The 20,683-nt window shown below is 41.1% G+C and overlaps 2 protein-coding genes across 4 annotated transcripts in view; one reads left to right on the forward strand and one right to left on the reverse strand.

Annotated features, from left to right (window-relative positions):
• LOC116973752 (tyrosine-protein kinase SRK3-like) overlaps window positions 1-9,539 on the forward strand; it is a 48,287-nt gene extending 38,748 nt beyond the window's left edge. The window contains exons 5-9 of the mRNA XM_033022059.1: window positions 2,996-3,157; window positions 5,202-5,257; window positions 6,736-6,889; window positions 8,610-8,741; window positions 8,865-9,539. Of these exons, the coding sequence (XP_032877950.1) occupies window positions 2,996-3,157; window positions 5,202-5,257; window positions 6,736-6,889; window positions 8,610-8,741; window positions 8,865-9,070 (710 nt within the window). The 3' untranslated portion in view covers window positions 9,071-9,539. The remainder of the gene's footprint in view (window positions 1-2,995; window positions 3,158-5,201; window positions 5,258-6,735; window positions 6,890-8,609; window positions 8,742-8,864) is intronic.
• A 5,180-nt stretch (window positions 9,540-14,719) lies between these two features.
• The window catches only part of LOC116973366 (proto-oncogene tyrosine-protein kinase LCK-like), a 58,189-nt gene continuing 52,225 nt past the window's right edge, over window positions 14,720-20,683 (reverse strand). For all 3 annotated transcript variants that reach the window (XM_033021360.1, XM_033021359.1, XM_033021358.1), the window contains 3 exons: window positions 20,525-20,675; window positions 15,943-16,074; window positions 14,720-14,938 (listed from right to left, as the gene is read on the reverse strand). In XM_033021360.1, the coding sequence (XP_032877251.1) occupies window positions 14,739-14,938; window positions 15,943-16,074; window positions 20,525-20,675 (483 nt within the window). In that variant the 3' untranslated portion in view covers window positions 14,720-14,738. The remainder of the gene's footprint in view (window positions 14,939-15,942; window positions 16,075-20,524; window positions 20,676-20,683) is intronic.

Consider the following 20,683-nt stretch of genomic DNA (forward strand, 5'->3'; position numbering starts at 1 on the left):
CTTGGCGGCCGTGCGCGTACATGTGCGCACACGCAAGCGCGAGGCTTCGACCGTGGACGGTAACATCGGGAGCTGACCTGGTTGGTGACCGACTCCGAACTCCAGCAACAGCAGCTTTGTCCGCCCCAAATCGTGGGGCTTGAATCGGCCCGTTCACGGGATCTTTCATCGGCCGGCGGGGTCTTCAACATCGGGAGCCTCGATCGCCTCGATGCAGCAGTTTTATTCTAAGCTGCGCCGGGCAATGAAAGGCCCCACAAATGAGCCAATTCAGCCCTTAGAAAGCATCTGATAAAGTCCGGATTACAAAACATGGGAGGGGGGTGGGGGATTGTCCCCCACCACTCAAAGCAGGGGGGGATGCGCCCCCCCCCCCCCCCCCCCGTCCTCCCCCAGGATTTCCGTCCCTGAGAGGATGTACTTCCTGTGGCAGCTGAGAAAACGTAATGTGCCACAGGCAATGATGGTTCAGTTTTATACTGCCATCATAGAGCCTGTCCTCACCTTCTCCATCATGGTCTGGTTTGGCTCAGTCACCAAGCATGACAACCGGAGGCTGCAGGACATCGTTCGATCAGCTGAGAAGGTTGTTGGCAGCAACCTTCCCCCCATCGACAAACTGTACACTGCAAGGGCCAGGAAGCGAGCAGGTAAGATCATCTTTGATCCCTCTCACCCTGGCCATAAACTCTTTGAAGCACTTCCCTCTGGAAGGTGACTCCATCACAGCCAGACATAAAAACAGCTTTTTTTCCCTGCGAGCAGTAGCACTACACAACAGCCAAAAGTATGCAGCCTCTTTTTGCTCTGGTATTTTATTTCATTCTTCCTGTTTAAATTATAATGTTTTATTTTTAATTATCTAGTGTATATCATGTTATTACTTGCGAGCAAAGCACCAAGGCAAATTCCTTGAATGTATACATATTTGGCTAATAAAAAAAATATTTAATTTATTCAATACATTGTCTCAAAATGATTCTCTATTTTATTGCCTTCATTCCTTGCATAAGATGGCTGCATGGAGCATAATGCACAAGCTAGAAATAGTATTAGTATGTGGAGGGAATCTGAAGATGCTCTAGTACTGGGGCTTCCAAACTTTTCAGCATGTGGGCCACATTATATATTTGGGGGCCGTAGGAAAAAATACAGAAATGTCAGTGTTATAATTTTAATGAACTCAAAAAAGAACTTAAGTAGAACAAATGCAAGCAATTCAAAACAAAACTTGTAGCCATCAACAAAGGTTAAACTTTAAGCTGGGTGAAACTTTAAGAGCGGGTGAATTAATTTATTTACACACACACTTACCGGTTCCCCACCGAGAGGGTTTGTTGTCGGGGGCATGAGTAAACCCTGCCCCCCCCCCACCCAAAACCCTGGCCCTCCTCTCTCTCTCCCCCCACCCACGACAACTCCAACCAAACCCAATGGAGGAAGCAGTGACGCGCCCTAACAGACAGCGACCAATGGAAGCAGGAGAAGCAGCCTCACCCAGGTTACTCTAAATATAAATATTTAAAAGGCTCTGAAGACTACATCCAAACTAGAGATTTCCTATTAATGGAGCGCACAAGTCATTCTGTAGTTAGGTGACCGTCAAGTGGACAAAGAAAGTGAGCGTGAATGCGCATCAGCAATTAACACATCTATGGAATGGCTGTGCGATCAGTTCAATGTATAGGTACAGCATTGATGCAAAATTGCTCAGCATGTGGTATATTCCTCTGGGATTCGATTCCCATGCGGGTTATTTTCAATAGACTTTTGATTTTAGTTTCTTTGCACCCAAATTCCCACATTAATATTTAGGGTAAGCTCCTGCCAAACATCTTCGACAACCACTGCCTTGACACATTCATCTGCAGCAACATCGTCACATATACACCAACCTACAATAAATGCATGGTCATATGATAGCTTTCAGCAGGTTGCTCCGACATAATTTAGCCTTTGGCCCAAAAAACACAACCCGGTCATTGGTCTGCGAATAATTGATATTTTTCCCACAGTCAAAATGTAGGGGAAGAATCTGCCTTTGGTAAAAAAATATCCGAGGGATTTTAAAAACACCTGCAATAATTTGTTATGTTACAGTTGTACAAGATAATTGGGCAGCACGGTGGTGCAGTCTTAAGTTGCTGCCATATAGCGCCAGAGTGCCGGGTTTGTTCCTGACTATGGGTGCTGTCTGTATGGAGTTTGTATGTTCTCCCAGTGACCTGCATGGATTTTCTCTGGGAGCTCTGGTTTCCGCCCTCACTCCATATACTTACAGGTTTGTATATGAAGGAACTACATACGCTGGTTATACACCAAAGATTTGTAGATTAATTGGGTTGGTATAATTGTTCCCAGTGTGTGTGTAGGATAGTGTTAGTGGTGGTGGTGGGGGGTGGAGGCCCCCCACCACCACCACCGTGCGAAGGAACTATTTCCGCACTGTATCTCTAAAGTTTAGAGCAAACTGACATGTAAGTTCCCACGCTACCACAGAACCCGCTAAATAGCCTGCTGCATGGAACGTGTTAAGAGCTTGCTGCGGGCCGGATAAAATCTCGTGGCGGGACGGATCTGGCCCGCGGGCCATAGTTTGGAGACCTCTGCTCTAGTAGTAACATTGTGATCCTCACCCATGACCTGCCCTTACCAGGAGCAAAGCCCAGTATCACTTGTGCAGTGTTATTGTTACCTCCATTGTGAAGTCTCCAATTGAGCTGCCTGCAGATTATGACTGCAGCAAGGTAGTTATTTTTACTTTACCATTCACCTCTGACAGTAGACACCAAGTAGATTATGAAGCAGGCCTTAATTGGTGATGGGGAAACACGAAGATTAAAAAATCTGCATTTTTTTTCTGCTTGATGTACAAATAAAAGGAACCTTGGAAAACATCAGATATCCAACATGTCATTTTACAAAATTCAGAGATATTAAATGCAAAATGTCATAATGTCAACAAATTGCTAATCATTCTCTTTCATTTCTGCAGTGGATTCAAAGTTGAAGAAGGAATTCCTGGAAGAAGCTGAGATCATGAAGCAATTACACCATGAAAGGTTGATCAAGCTTTTAGCTGTCTGCACAGACAGTGAGCCATTTTGCATCGTGACAGAGCTAATGACAAAAGGAAATCTCCACAAATACCTCAAATGTAAATTATTTTCGCATTTCCTCGTGCTCTACATAGACATGAAAGTTGTCTACCCAAATAATTAATTATAGACACATAATGCTGGAGTAACTTTCCGGGACAGGCAGCATCTCTTGAGAGAGGAAATGGGTGACGCTTGGGATCTAAACCCTTCTCGACCCCGAACGTCACCCATTCCTTCTCTCCAGAGATGCTGCCCGTCCCTTTGAGTTACTCCAGCATTTTGTGTCTATCTTTGTTGCAAACCAGCATCTGCAGTTCCTTCCTACACAATTAATTAATCATACAGATCCCAATTACTGTAGGAGCAGGATCAAACTTGATTTGCAGAAAAAAGGGATCCTCTGAAAAAATGGTAATGTTAGCATTGAAATCTATCTCAATAACCTCAAGGGTTACAAACTGGTACTTTCAACTAAGGGCAAATAGTTTTGTACTCTTGTTAGCATGCATCATGACCACACTTGAAACTTCTGTATTTTCCTGATTTGGGACATGTAACTATCTTCTTAAATTAATCTTAGTTAAAAGGGCAGAACTAAGTCAATAGTTAATAGACATTGGACAATAGGTGGAGGAGTAGGACATTCAGCCCTTCGAGCCAGCACTGCCATTCACTGTGATCATGGCTGATCATCCACATTCAGTACCCCGTTCCAGCCTTCTCACCATATCCCCTGACTCCGCTATCTTTAAGAGCTCTATCTAACTCTCTCTTGAAAGCATCCAGAGAATTGGCCTGCACTGCCTTCTGAGGCAGAGAATTCCACAGATTCACAACTCTCTGGATGAAAAGGTTTATCCTCATCTCCGTTCTAAATGGTCTACCCTTTATTCTTAAAACTGTGGCCCCTGGTTCTGGACTCCCCCAACATCGGGAACATGTTGCCTGCCTGTCCAATCCCTTAATAATCTTATATGTTTCAATAAGATCCCCTCTCATCCTTTAAAATTCCAGAGTGTACAAGCCCAGCCGCTCCATTCTATCAAAGTATGACAGTCCCGCCATCCCGGGAATTAATCTCATGAACCTACACTGAACTCCCTCAATAGTAAGAATGTCCTTCCTCAAATTTGGAGACCAAAACTGTACACAATACTCCAGGTGTGGTCTCACTAGGGCCCTGTACAACTGCAGAAGGACCTCTTTGCTCCTATATTCAACTCCTCTTGTTATGAAGGCAAACATGCCATTCGCTTTCTTCACTGCCTGCAGGCTTACTTTCAGTGACTAATGAACAAGGACCCCCAGATCTCGTTGTAATTCCCTTTTTCCCAATTATCCCATTCAGATAATAATCTGCCTTCCTGTAATGGGGCGACCTGAACTACACTCAATACACCAAAGATGGCCTAACCAAAGTTTTATAAAGCTGCAACATACTTGGTGGCCCAACTGACGAAAGCGAGCATATCTAATACCTTCTTTCCCATTCCATCTACTCGTGTTGCCACTTCCAGGGATGGTGTTGGTCTTATTGCTCGGGATAGAATGATGTGATTGTTGTATGCACCCCCACTTGGTGGGTACAGATTGATGGCTGAGTCTCTCCTCAGTTTAGGGGTAGGATTTATAAATGGATTCTGCTAGGAGGCACTGGGAATGATCTCATCCCTTAAGCAGATAGAAGCATGGGAGGCCTTGATTTCAATGATACCTTTTTATCAATAGCAAGGTTGGGCAGAGATCCTATCAGGAGAAGAGAAACCCAGATCCTGTGATATTATTGTCAATCGCTAAAAGGAATCTGCGACTTCACAGTTAAAGGGGGAGGGGTTATTAATTGTTCTGAGATGGCTCCAAGTTCAGACAAAATGTTTCTATGTGCAGCATCAAGGGTATGCTCTTACAAAGCAGCAAGAATAAGCCTGGCATCTGCAAGTTATCCTGTCTTGTATTTATGATGTAGTGGCAGAGGAAAGGAGAAATCAGAATGTGAAGGAGGACAATACCTATATAATTTTGCCTCTAGGTATACGTTAATTGCAAGTCCAGACAGTGTGAATCTAATTCTAACATGAGGCCTCATGATTTATTTTACAGCTCATTCAGAAATAAGGAACCTGGACATTTCACTGCTCAATGGCTTTGCCATACAGGTCTGGAAATTTACATCCTTGCTCATAATAAATGGAAAACAGTTTTAGCTCAGTAACATATGTATGCAGACCTGCTGAAGAAGGAGGGAAGAGGGATTCATGATTGAATGGCGGAGTAGACTTGATGGGCTGAATGGCCTAATACTACTCCTATTCCTTATAACCTTATGAAGAGATTATATTACTCAATAATATTTTGTGTGCAAAGTAAAAATAGTATATTAGTTTAGTGTAAAGACACAATAAGTAGTGGAAGCATTGAGATTTGCGTGAAAACGGTGTAAATTTGACTGCCACATTAAAATACAAATAAATACTGGAAAACCTAGAAGTTTGAAACAAAAAAACAAACCAGATTCATGTAGTCAACTTTTAAGTCCATCCTCAGGACTGGCAGATATCATCATATTACAGGCATCATTCTGGAAACCTCCCCTACTCCCTTTCAAAACCTCCACATCCTTCCTATAACTGAGCAACCAGAACCGCACGCAACACTCCAAATAGATGTTGTTTCCTTTTGTCTAAGTAAAGTGGATGTTGGCCTGATTTCCACTATGAATGGAGGAGGTGTTTCTTTCCTCACTTGCTCTCACTATTGAAGTTTTTTTATTTATTTTTTATTTTTGTTAGAAGTAAGTACAATACTGTGGTACCTCAGTACCTAATACTTGTTGACATATTACATTTCATATACAACTTCTTATTTTTTAATTTAATAGCAAAACAGGAATAAGGAATAAAAGAGTAGAAAAGAAGAGATTGTCATAAGTGGTGCGTGAGATAGAAATATAGTCCAAAAGAAGGAAGATGAAAGAAGAAGTAGAAGGAGAAAGAGACGAAAAAGAGAAAAGAAAAATAGAAGAAGCAAAGGAAAAAGGAGATTGAAAGCTATATACTTATTTTATGTTCCAGGCCACTCGCCACCTGATTCCAAAACATTTTATTTCTATGGTTGTGTTGCACCATATACTTGTAAGAAATCGATAAAAGGAGACCAAATCAATAAGAATTGATCTGCTTTACCTGCTAGAAAGAGTCGCATTTCTTCCAGATATGCCGTTTCTGACATATTTGAAATCCACATTTTGAGCGTTGGTGTTGCCGCATTTTTCCAAAATTTAAGTATGTTTTTTTGCCGTTAATAAACCATAATTAAGTAGAGATTTTTGAAACGTGTTTAGCTTATTCCCATCTTCCATTGATCCAAAGATAATAATTTCTGTATTAGGTTTGAGTCTTCTATTAAATTGTTTTGTAAAAATTTCAAATTTTTCATTCCAAAATGTGTAAAGTTTTATACAGGAGACAAAAGAGTATGTTATAGTGGCATTACTATTGAAGTTAAGGCCATCAGGAAATTACAGTTACTTTGGATTCATGATTACAATTTAGCATTGAATAGTTTTGTGCAGTAGAACTGTGATGCTAAATATTGGATATTAGTAGCTCAGTGGCAATATTTGTAATGTTTATAGATTGCAGAAGGAATGGTCTATCTTGAAGAGAGATGTTGTGTTCATCGGGACCTGCGAACTGAAAACGTCCTCCTTACAGAAATGCTGTGCTGCAAGATTTCTGACTTTGGCCTCGCTCGACTGCTTAAGAGTGATCGGTACTCGATATCGTATGGTAACAGCAACTTTATGTCCAATACCAACACCATTAACTGCCGCTTGTAGCCAGATGCCATTTGGTGCAAAATCCCTTTCCCTGATCTTATTCATTAAACAATTATCAAACTATTAAATGGAAATTGGCAATAATTAGAACAGAGCCCACCCAATTTTCCATCCTTTCAAAACAGAAAGAAAAACACATAATAATAAGAAATAGGATCAGGAGTAGACCATCTGCCTTTCGTGCTAGTTCCAGGTTTCCTCAAGATCACGGCTGATCTGCTCAACTCCATTTCCTTACATATCCCTTAATGCTCAGAAATCTTCTACATCTGTTTTGAATGAACTCAGTGACTGAGTTACTCCAGTGAATTGCCCACATCTTATTCTAATTTGGTGACTCTAGTTTTAGACTCTTCAGCCTGGGAAACCACCTTCTTGCAACCAGCATGCTGATCTCCATACTAATTATGTACTTTTCTGTAAGATCTTCTGTCATTCTTCCAACCTCCAGAATCTACATGCTTAGTATCTTAGTCCCTATATAGCTGGGCCATTGCCTAAGAACCAAACCAAGGTATCATTCACTGCACTAACCTCATGGCAACTATACCCTTTCTTAGATATGGAGATCAAAACTATACATCATACTACATGTCTTTAATAATTGCAATTATTTAATGCAATTCTATTAGTTTAATGCAATTGTATTCAATATTTCATGTAGTAAAGGCTAAAATACCACCTATCTACCTAATTGCCTGTGACACCAGAACATCAATCATTTAAAGATACACCACTTAAAAAGTAGTCAGTCCTGATTTTCAAACTCCAGGTTACCTTTGCTCAAACCTGTTTTTCTATTTTAGGCATTCTATGACTTCATTCTTTATTAGGGATTCCAGCATATTCCCTCGTCCCTGCTGCCTGCCCTTAGCCTCTTAATCTTTCCACAGTGGACTCAGTTCATTATTCTGAATATTAAGGATGCAGTCATAAAGAAATAGTAATGACAGACGTTTCCTTGTGTAATGGTTGCTGGTGTTAGCCGGGTGCAAGGGAATGCAGCAAGTTGAAGTTGTACACGTACTTGTTCATCTATTGATCCTCTCCTTGCCATCTTCTTCCCAATTGTTCAATTATGTTATATTTGCATCATACGATAAAATAGAATGAAAGCCTGTGCTGTGAATACAGTCTTATACCTGGGCCCTGGTACCTGCACTTTCTCTTACACAATGAGGCCCAAATCCCTGCACCCTAACACACTGGGGCCCTGTTTGCTGCACTCTCTCTAATACACCAGAGTCCCCGTTCCCCCACTCCTTCGAACACAATGGGGTCTCAGTTCACATGTTCTCTTTAAACCCACTGAGACTCAGTGTTCCCCTGAAGCAAAGCAGGTTATATGAAAAAATACTTATGCTACTTTACTGTGCATCACCCCCAAAAATAAAAAGATTTTAAAGATATTTTGGAGGATGAATTGAAATATCATACAATAGTCCAGAATATTTGCCCATCCAGTATCACCAAGATCCCGAGTATGCTGAGTTAATGGAGTTTTCTACGGTTTACCCAAGAGTTCTATACAGTCCAAGAAATTTCAGCTGGTTAAATTACTCTAGCACTTTGTGTCTTTTTTGATAAACCAATATCTGCAGTTCCTTGTGTCTAAATTAAAATAGCTTAATATCCTGCCACTTTAAAATGTTATTATTTGTTTCCTATAGATGCAAAAGTCCCAATAAAATGGATGGCACCAGAAATTTTCCACGATCAAAGTTATACCACCAAATCAGACGTCTGGTCTTTTGGAGTCTTGCTGACAGAAATCATTACATATGGTGGAGTCCCATTCCCAGGTATGGCATTTACTTCACCAGTAGAGTTTGGAAATACAACTAGCTCGTGTTATATATTCATGGCTATCGGTTGTGTGCCTGTAAGTGTACGGCATCTTACAGCTCTGTTTTTATTTGAAACAGATAAAAAGAGCCATGAGTTTGTGAAGGATTTAATGGAGGAAGTCACCATCTCTCCGCCCGCTGACTTCCCAGATGACCTTCGTGATATTGTACTTCAGTGCTGGAATCACAGTTCAGAAAAAAGACCAACATTTGAAGAACTTCAAACCATGCTAATGAACTGTAACCCGATGCTAAAAACAGTTGAATTCCTTTCATTAACATAGGACTGCAATGATGAGCACAGTGAAATGTTGTTATGTCACACCGCATGGTGATTTGTACTAAATCACAAACCACCTCTGAAACCTGCATCAATAATCCCAGGAGGTGTCAACCCCAAATGTCCTCAACCCAGAGATGCTGCCTGTCAGTCGAGTTACTTCAGCACTTTGTGGCTTTAGTTTACTAATAATCCCATGCTGGTTTCTTTAATTCAATCTGTAGTCTGCACTTCTTGGAAACAAATTAATATTTTTGTCAGTTTGAAGAAGGGTCCTGAACTGAAACATTGCATTTCCATGTCCTCCACAGATACTGCCTGACCCACTCCAACACTTAGTGTTTATTGCTCAGGTTTCCAGCAACTGCAGTTCCATGTCTTATTGATGGTTTCGTCCTGATCTGCAGCAATTAGAACTGAAAAAAAAATCAAATCACACCAACTAGGTTGGGAATTCTGGGTGCACTTTTATACAGATGATTGTAAATAGGAATTGCAGAGATTATAATGCCTTATTATTTAAGAATTCCTGTCATTCAATTTTATTTGGGAACACAATGGACTGCCATTTGCTACGTGTAGAAGCTTCTGAGAAAACCATTAGATTTCAAAGCATGCTATACATCCATAATTCACTTTGGAATTGTTCTTCCTTATTGGGTTGTATCTAGATGGTGATTTTTGGAAGACCCTCTTCAATGCCTACCACTCAATTGCCATGGAATTGATCCCTTAACCTAATTAACCAGTTCACCTTTACAAGTTCTTCTTTCATGTCCACATAATTGCCCTTAAATGAATTTAAAATATAAATTTTGCACTGTTTCTTTTCTCCCTTAAACTGTGTAAAAATCAATCTTGGTTTAGTAGCTGCTATACAGGAGGTGTCTTCAAGATGAGGTTTGTTATTAGATTACTAGATTATTCCTTTAATAATCCTTTTCAGGAAATTACAGTGCCACGACAGCTTCAAGACAAACATAACACCACGCTTTCATACATAACAAGTTAAAATACGTTAAAATACAAGTTAAAATACAATTAATTTAAAAAAAAGTGCAGTTATTTATGCTCATTATAAAGTCTTATAGCAGCTGGTAAACAGGACTTCCTGTATCTCTCCGTTTTGCACATTGGTGCAATCAGCCTCTGACTGAAGATGCTGCTCTTGATCACCTTCAGGGCATGGAGTGGGTGAGTGGGGTTTGTCATTATAGAACCTAGTTTATTTAGAGTTCTGGCCTCTGCCACCTGCTGGACCGTTCGTTGCTCAGCCCCGACCACTGAGCCGGCCTTCCTGATTAGTTTGTCCAGTCTGTTTTTATCCGCTATTAATTAATCTTTTTACACAATACCAGTTCTAATACAATCTGGTCTCTGATTGTTTCCAGAATGTGCTCTTCTATGAAACTATGAAATACACTATGGACTCTGACACTCTTTTGCACACATGTTTTAAAATCCTCTGTGATCCCATTATTTCTGTCCTGTCAAACTTTATCATTTTAGGAAGATTGTGTTATCTCCCTGTATTACTGCCAGGATCCAGAAACAAGGTACCCAGGCATTTACTTGCTCATTCACTTTTCATCACTTGGGCTGTGTACTTCGTACTCCAGTGCTCAGCTTGCATCACCATGTGGGCTGTTTGCATCATTTCAACTGTTCAATGGTTACCACGAGAAAGATGCCATTCTCTTTGATGTGCAGGCTGCATTTGAAAATGGCAATCATCCTGGATTTAACACCTTCTGAATGGGTAATCTAATTAAGAGTGCAAATAGCAGTATTTCCTAATGAATATCACAATAAGGCTTGATCACAATAGTAGATCGGTTCTTCTTATAAAACTGTCAGACATAGAATATAGCCTGCAGATCTTTCATAAAATTTGCAAAGCTTTCACAAGTCACTCCCAAACACTTAAAAGTAAAAAAATATTAAGAAAACCATATTCTTTGTTTTGCCTTAATGGTATTTATACATACAAGAAGCGGAGATAAAATAACCTTGTCCTATTTCTATTGTGTCGTTTATGCACAAATAAAACCATTGATTTAAAAAAGAAAATTAATTAATAATTATGATAGGACAAATAATATTTTCACATTATGAAAACATACACAATGTTGGGCGGCACGGTGGCGCAGCGGTAGAGTTGCTGCCTTACAGCGAATGCAGCGCCAGAGACCCGAGTTCGATCCCGACTACGGGTGCTGTCTGTACAGAGTTTGTTTGTTCTCCCCGTGACTTGCGTGGGTTTTCACCGAGATCTTCGGTTTCCTCCCACACTCCAAAGACGTACAGGTTTGTAGGTTAATTGGCTTGGTATATGTAAGAAATTGTCCCTAGTGGATGTAGGATGGTGTTAATGTGCGGGGATCACTGGTTGGTGCGGACTCAGTGGGCCGAAGGACCTGTCTCCGCTCTGTATCTCTAAAACTAAAAAAAAACTAAATGTAATTAATTGGGGACTTCCAGCAAACTGAGGCATTAAGTCCAAGTGGGACAAACATCAGCTAACCACAACCACAATGCTAATGCAACTCACATTTTCTGAGTCTGCATCAGAGCAATGTTATGCACACTGCACTGGACATGGTGCAGAAAGAAAACTTCAATTAAACCAAGTTTTTAAAATGGCTATGTGAAAGTGATTTTAAAGCCAAACATACTGTTATTTTACACACAAATACTCTGTATATTTTTCCAGACTTTTTTGTATCTCTATCTTCATTAACAAAATATTTGTAAATATATTGTAAGGAAATAAACTCCAGACAATTTAAGGAGTCAACCTTGTCATTGAATTCTTTGGTTCCACCTATCTATGAATCTAAAAAAACATAATCAGGCAATTTTGTTTCAAGGCTTGGTAGAATATGTTGAGATGTATAGTCCCTGACTAGTCTTGACATAAACAACATTTAAAATTGCGCTAATCTAGATATATGCTATTTGGACTCAGATGTACATGAAAATTTAAATTTGTCTGCATTTGGAGGAGTCACAGTTAAAGCATAGAAACAGACCCTTTGGGCCAACGTGCCCATGTCAACCTAGGTGCAGCATCTACACTACTCTCACCAGCCTGCATTTGGGCCATATCCTTCTTAAGCTTTCCCATCCTTATCCCTAAATACTAATTCACCCATCAGTGAGGAAATGGTGCGGTCTGGGTGAGCTCTTTGTGGGGAGATATTTAGCTCTGGTGAAGGGATGATGAGATCGAGTGAGATGGTGAACTCTGGTTAGGGAGATGGTGAACTCTGGGCATGGCGATGGTGAACCCTGGGTATGGAGATGGTGAACTCTGGGTATGGGGATGGTGAACTCTGGGTATGGGGATGGTGAACTCTGGGTATGGGTATGGTGAACTCTGGGTGAGGCAATGGTGAGCTCTGGGTGGAGGGATGTTGAGCTCATAGTTCCAACCCTCCCCCTGCCAACTTCCTTGCCACTGTTCTCAGTAGCACTGCCCTATTACACGTCTTCACTCCAGTTACATTATTTCAGCTTCTGGTACTCTAGCATTATCTGCAGACAAAAATAAATAGTGACACCAAATCTGGAAAATATAAACTTTATTTCAACAACCAATCATAGCTAATTGAAGTAACAAGAAGGACACTTATGAAACAGTACAATCTGACACCAATTGGTTTGACTTTATAGCTGATGCTCCTTGCACCAATTGTCTTTGTACACATGCCACATTGGAGTATGCAAACTACCCTGTGCAGATCGTAAGCCTCTGATTCAAATGGAAGTACCTACTTCAGACCAGTACATCAGTTTAGTTTAGTTTAGAAATACAGCATGGAAACAAGTCCTTCAGCACACTAAGTCCATACTAACCATCCATCGCCCATTCATATTAGTTCCATGACAGCACACTTTCTCTTCCACTCCCTGTACACTAGTGCCAATTTACAGAGGCCAGAAGGGCGGCAGGTGGCGCAGTGGTAGAGTTGCTGCTTAACAGCCCCCGAGACCTGGGTTCAACCTGACCGGGTGCTTGTATGTACGGAGTTTGTATGTTCTCCCCATGATCTGAGTGTGTTTTCCCCAGGAGCTTCGGTTTCCTTTCACACTCCAAAGGCGTACAGGTTTGTAGGTTAATTGGCTTGGTAGAATTGTAAATTGTCCCCAGTGTGTGTAGGATGTGCGGGGATCGCTGTTCGGCAGGGACTTGGTGGGCCGATTTGCCTGTTTCCGTGCTGTATCTCTAAACTAATTAAGCTACAAACCCATGCATCTTTGGGGATGTAGGAAACTGGAGCACCCAGAGGAAACCCACACAGCCACAGAGAGAATGTGCAAACTTTGCGCAGACAGCACCTGAAGTCAAGATTGAACCCGGGTTTCTGGAGCTGTAAGGTAGCAGCTCTACTGGCTGTGCTGCCGACAGGTGGCTTTCGCTGTATTTCTCAATCCTAAATATGTTCTGTTTAAGTTTCATAGACATTATCCCCGTCCCCCAAGTGTGAAAGGATGACCTCACTCTTTTAGTAAGTTATTACGGTTTTGGAAATTTAACAACCTTTAAAAATTCTTAAGTAAAAGAAAATTTACAATAAAACCGCAGGTGCAGGAAATCTGAAATAAAAACAGAAAATGCTGCAAAAATTCAGCAGATCAGGTACCATCTGTCTAATTAGTTTACGTTTTCAGTTGGAATACACTTCATCTGAACAATCTTTAGTTTTAGCAGAACAACAAATACAAGTCAAGTGATTTCTTCTTATCCTCCAGATACTGCAAGCCTTTCAAACAGTTCCCCACTCTTTCTGCACATATCATGGTTCAGTGAAGACCAAAGGCTTTTCAGGAAACCTCTGCCTCTGTAAACTTATGTATAGCGTGAACTTGAGTAACAATCAAGATTAAATGTGCTCTCATGATCGACATCATTCTACATTCCTAAAATCAGCAAAATGCTCAGTTGGAATTGCACTTTAGTTGCTAAACATTCAAGTAAAAAGCAAGATGAAAATTCAGTGAATTCTGAGAATAATACAAATGTCTGTAATTTTTTATAAACTTCTTGCTTACATCCTGTAATAAATTAGCAACACAAAACTAATATATCACAAAGAAAACTTTCAGCATAAGCAGTTAGAGTTCCATAAAATGGGTCAGATACTGTTTATATAATGTAACATGGAACACGATGAAAATGAAATGCAGATCTATCAATGTTTCATCATTCGGCTGGAGAACCTACACAGCTAGGTAATAGCAAATCCCAATGTGAAGGTTTCAAGATGATAAACTTAGGACGAAAAGCAACTTCAAAGAAATAAACAAATTTTTGCCTAAACCAGCTTGAGATCCTGTGACGAAGCAGCCATCGGAAATGCTGAGAGGGTGTTCAATTAATAAAAAAATCTTTATATACCCACAGTGATTTGTGGAAGGCACTTCTATTGAACATTTCCCGGCATTTCCTTCTGCCAACATTTTGGTTACTGCTGAGTTTTCCGAATTTCAGACCAGTGCATCAGTATAATGGTGGACGTCAAATCCAGCCCTACTTGTAGAAAATCAATACAACAAAAAATGATACTTGCTGATTTTCTTTGAATTGTTTCTAACTATGCACGAATGAATATTTGATTGAAGGTCCTGTGACGAATCAGCTGTTTCTTTCACAAGGTGGGTATTTGTAGCTAAGTAGATTGGTACTGTCCTTCCGTGGCTGTAAAGAAGTCTTCCAGAATACTCTGCAAATAGTCAAATGTTGGTCTGTCTTCTGGAATGTTTTTCCAACAATTCAACATGATATCATAGAGTTCATTTGAGCAGTTGTCTGGGCGAGGCATTCGATAGCCACGCTCTAAACTACGGATAACCTCAGGGTTGCTCATCCCTGCAGAATACAAAAGAACAACCAACGTAACGATTCTATAATTTCATGTGAAAAGAAACTGATGAATGCAATACATGACATGAAAGACCACATACACTTACAGACGGATTTCACATTGTTATTGCCTGTGTGTGATATACACAGCAGAAAAGAGGCGTGATTGGAAAAGGGTTGCAGCCTCCATTTGCCTAGTTAGCACTGTCTTAATCCTGACTTGCATTCCTGGGTCAAGGTTGCTTGCATATCAGCAGCTAGTATCAATCTGACCCAAATGGCTTTCAACCATCAGAGGACTTTTTGTGGTGGGAGGGGATACGAGAGCATGAGGGAGGCTGCCATGCCCATTGCCCTAGGCCGCTAACCTTGTAACATCTGCATATAATCATCTCTTGGAAGTTGACTGCATCTTCACAATTATTAGGGGCTTTAATGAGAGAAATAGACACAAAATGGGATAATGTGAGCAGGGAAATATAATATATATTTGAAAAACAATACAAAGAGAAGGTAGAGAAAGTTCTTTTCAAATATGCATGTCCTCCCAGAACCAATGGCAAAAGAGGAATTCATCTGACATACCAGTGAATGAATAAAGCGATTTGGAAAAATCTCTGGGAATGGGACATATAGACAGAACTGCAACAGGCATGATGGGTTGTAGATGTCATTTCTATCCAATAATGTGCCACATCAAGCACTATTTATTTAGCATTCCAAATTTCATAGAAAGCCAGAGGATACAATGCAGTTAATAATTTTAATATATGGACTGGGAGATCAAAGTAATATGACAAATCATGCAATGCTCTTGGGCAGAAGGGTGTTTTATATTCAGTTGAAACCAACATGACACCACCACAATATTGTGTCACTTCATTAATGGGTCTCTCTAGAAGTGGCATCAATCTGCTCTATGATAGAATATTACAACTGCTTGAAATTATTTCAGAGACTATTTGTAATAGGCACAAGGTTCCAAAAATCCATTACAATCTCCACACTACCTGGATACGGTACTCTCCCATACGTTGTAATTTCTGATAAAAGTACTCCAAAGGACCAGACATCAGACTTGATTGTGAACGTGCCATAATTAATGGCTTCTGGAGCCGTCCACTTGATAGGGAATTTAGCACCTGCAAAGGAAAATGAATAGGGATCAAAGCTTTTTTTTCCAATTTACACTATTTTTCCTTCAATGTCTTAATCATTCATTGATGATTAATGTATGTCCTCTGAGCTAGTGCTAGATAATTAGTACACTCGCAAACCCAAAACTTGTCATTGTTCAAATGTTACAGTGTTGCACTGAGGGTCACTGGGTATCAATCAGTTTGCCCAGTACAGCGAGTGTCATTAATGCAACACCAACCAGTACCCAGCTGGTTCATAGCTCTATAAATTACATGAATCACTAAAACACTGAGCAACTGATCATCCAGTTGATAGATAGTTAGACATGCAGACAGACAGACAGTTAGCTAGTCAGGCAGTCGGACCATCGGACAGACAGAGAGACAGACAGACAGCAAGTCAGACAGAGGGACAGAGGGACAGAGGGACAGACAATTAGCTAGTCAGACAGACAGACCATCAGACAGACAGAGAGAGAGACAGACAGACAGCTAGGCAGACAGAGAAACAGAGAGACTGACAGACAAAGAGACAGACATACAGCTAGTCAAAAACAGACAGTTAGCTAGTCAGACATTCAGACCATCAGGCAGACATACAGTCAGACCATCAGACACAGAGACAGACACACAACGAGTCAGACAGAGACAGACAAAGACAGACAGAGACAGACAGAGACAGAGAGAGACAGACAGAGACAGACAGAGACAGACAAAGACAGACAGAGACAGACAGAGACAGGCAGAGAGAGACAGAGAGAGACAGAGAGAGACAGAGAGAGACAGAGAGAGACAGACAGACAGCTAGTCAGACCGACAGTCAGCTAGTCAGACCGACAGTCAGCTAGTCAGACAGACAGACAAATAGATAGACAAATAAAAAGCTTATCTTTAAATATATACTTTTTCCCTTCATTAGAATGTTGTGTATTTTCCGAAAACACTACTTCAACCAGAGACCAACATAAAGTAACCAAATGCATTAAACTTGCTCTGGTTTCCTCCAACATCTCAAACATGAGCTCATTGGTTAACAGAAGCAAAGGAGAGTTTGGGCCTTTGAGAGAGAATACGTTGCAGAGTAACAGAGGAAAGGGGAATGGGAATGAGATTGATGGATTACTCTACTGGGAGCAGGAAGGAATACGATGGACTGAAAGGCCTCATTCTGTGCCATAATAATATGTATGTAAATAATGATAATAGTTTCTTCTGGATTAATAGCATGGTGAAGATCATGTCCTTTGTCCATCTTGGACAAATTGAATCCACACTGTGATTCAAGGAGAAGCTCTTCAGTGACTGGGACGAATTCATAAGTTCATGTTCATATGTGATAGAAACATAGAAACATAGAAATTAGGTGCAGGAGTAGGCCATTCGGCCCTTCGAGCCTGCACCGCCATTCAATATGATCATGGCTGATCATCCAACTCAGTATCCCGTACCTGCCTTCTCTCCATACCCTCTGATCCCCTTAGCCACAAGGGCCACATCTAACTCCCTCTTAAATATAGCCAATGAACTGGCCTCGACTACCCTCTGTGGCAGGGAGTTCCAGAGATTCACCACTCTCTGTGTGAAAAAAGTTCTTCTCATCTCGGTTTTAAAGGATTTCCCCCTTATCCTTAAGCTGTGACCCCTTGTCCTGGACTTCCCCAACATCGGGAGCAATCTTCCTGCATCTAGCCTGTCCAACCCCTTAAGAATTTTGTAAGTTTCTATAAGATCCCCTCTCAATCTCCTAAATTCTAGAGAGTATAAACCAAGTCTATCCAGTCTTTCTTCATAAGACAGTCCTGACATCCCAGGAATCAGTCTGGTGAACCTTCTCTGCACTCCCTCTATGGCAATAATGTCCTTCCTCAGATTTGGAGACCAAAACTGTACGCAATACTCCAGGTGTGGTCTCACCAAGACCCTGTACAACTGCAGTAGAACCTCCCTGCTCCTATACTCAAATCCTTTTGCTATGAAAGCTAACATACCATTCGCTTTCTTCACTGCCTGCTGCACCTGCATGCCCACTTTCAATGACTGGTGTACCATGACACCCAGGTCTCGCTGCATCTCCCCTTTTCCTAGTCGGCCACCATTTAGATAATAGTCTGCTTTCCCGTTTTTGCCACCAAAATGGATAACCTCACATTTATCCACATTATACTGCATCTGCCAAACATTTGCCCACTCACCCAGCCTATCCAAGTCACCTTGCAGTCTCCTAGCATCCTCCTCACAGCTAACACTGCCCCCCAGCTTAGTGTCATCCGCAAACTTGGAGATATTGCCTTCAATTCCCTCATCCAGATCATTAATATATATTGTAAATAGCTGGGGTCCCAGCACTGAGCCTTGCGGTACCCCACTAGTCACTGCTGCCATTGTGAAAAGGACCCGTTTACTCCTACTCTTTGCTTCCTGTTTGCCAGCCAGTTCTCTATCCACATCAATACTGAACCCCCAATGCCGTGTGCTTTAAGTTTGTAAACTAATCTCTTATGTGGGACCTTGTTGAAAGCCTTCTGGAAGTCCAGATACACCACATCCACTGGTTCTCCCCTATCCACGCTACTAGTTACATCCTCGAAACATTCTATAAGATTCGTCAGACATGATTTACCTTTTGTAAATCCATGCTGACTTTGTCCAATGATTTCACCACTTTCCAAATGTGCTGCTATCCCATCTTTAATAACTGACTCTAGCAGTTTCCCCACTACCGATGTTAGACTAATTGGTCTGTAATTCCCCGTTTTCTCTCTCCCTCCCTTCTTAAAAAGTGGGGTTACGTTTGCTACCCGCCAATCCTCAGGAACTACTCCAGAATCTAAAGAGTTTTGAAAGATTATTACTAATGCATCCACTATTTCTGGAGCTACTTCCTTAAGTACTCTGGGATGCAGCCTATCTGGCCCTGGGGATTTATCGGCCTTTAATCCATTTAATTTACCCAACACCACTTCCCGGCTAACCTGGATTTCACTCAATTCCTCCAACTCCTTTGACCCGCGGTCCCCTGCTATTTCCGGCAGATTATTTATGTCTTCCTTAGTGAAGACGGAACCAAAGTAGTTATTCAATTGGTCCGCCATATCCTTGTTCCCCATGATCAACTCACCCGTTTCTGACTGCAAGGGACCTACATTTGTTTTAACTAATCTCTTTCTTTTCACATATCTATAAAAACTTTTGCAGTCAGTTTTTATGTTCCCTGCCAGTTTTCTTTCATAATCTATTTTTCCTTTTCTAATTAAGCCCTTTGTCCTCCTCTGCTGGTCTCTGAATTTCTCCCAGTCCTCCGGTATGCTGCTTTTTCTGGCTAATTTGTACGCATCATCCTTCGCTTTGATACTATCCCTGATTTCCCTTGTTATCCACGGATGCACTACCTTCCCTGATTTATTCTTTTGCCAAACTGGGATGAACAATTTTTGTAGTTCATCCATGCAGTCTTTAAATGTCTTCCATTGCATATCCACCGTCAACCCTTTTAGAATTAATTGCCAGTCAATCTTGGCCAATTCACGTCTCATACCCTCAAAGTTACCTTTCTTTAAGTTCAGAACCATTGTTTCTGAATTAACAATGTCACTTTCCATCCTAATGAAGAACTCAACCATATTATGGTCACTCTTGCCCAAGGGGGCACGTACAACAAGACTGCTAACTAACCCTTCCTCATTACTCAATACCCAGTCTAAAATAGCCTGCTCTCTCGTTGGTTCCTGTACATGTTGATTTAGATAACTATCCCGCATACATTCCAAAAAATCCTCTTCCTCAGCACCCCTGCCAATTTGATTCACCCAATCTATATGTAGATTGAAGTCACCCATTATAACGGTTTTGCCTTTGTCGCACGCATTTCTAATTTCCTGTTTGATACCATCTCCAACTTCACTACTACTGTTAGGTGGCCTGTACACAGCACCCACCAGCGTTTTCTGCCCCTTAGTGTTTCGCAGCTCAACCCATACCGATTCCACATCCTGCAAACTAGTGATCGGAGCAGAATTAGGCCATTTGGCCCATCGAGTCTACTCCACCTATCAATCATGGACTGCTGAATACATTTGGTAAGATCTTTCCTCAGGTAGACAGAAAAGAGATCCAACTGTTCATGTAGCAACCTAATTTGCCCCCTGTCTTGAAGATAGTTACGATGACAGGTCCTATGAGGTCTATTCTATGAGGTCCTATGAAATGGTCTCTTCTTCCTGAATGAGAGAACTGAGGTGTAGGTTTGTGGCACTGAAAAATAACACATGGACCAATATGAAAATGAAACAGCTCGGCCACTGTTGCAAAATCCTTTGACTTAATAGAAGTGGAGCTACAAGGCTAAAAGGCCTCTGAAACAGAAAGAGTGCCAAGTGTATCATGGCATTCAGCTCATGCAAAGGTAGGCACATTTACCTCATCAAGAATGTGTAGCTGACCAACAAAGACTTACCTTCACGTGCCGTGTATTCATGATCTATAAGTCGGGCAAGACCAAAATCTGCAATCTTGCAGGCCAATGATTCTGACACCAATATATTAGCAGCACGCAGATCCCTGTGAATGTACTTCATCTGTTCGATATACGCCATCCCCTCTGCAATCTGAAATA

Source organism: Amblyraja radiata, chromosome 5, assembly GCF_010909765.2.
Source record: "Amblyraja radiata isolate CabotCenter1 chromosome 5, sAmbRad1.1.pri, whole genome shotgun sequence".
NCBI lineage: Eukaryota > Metazoa > Chordata > Chondrichthyes > Rajiformes > Rajidae > Amblyraja > Amblyraja radiata.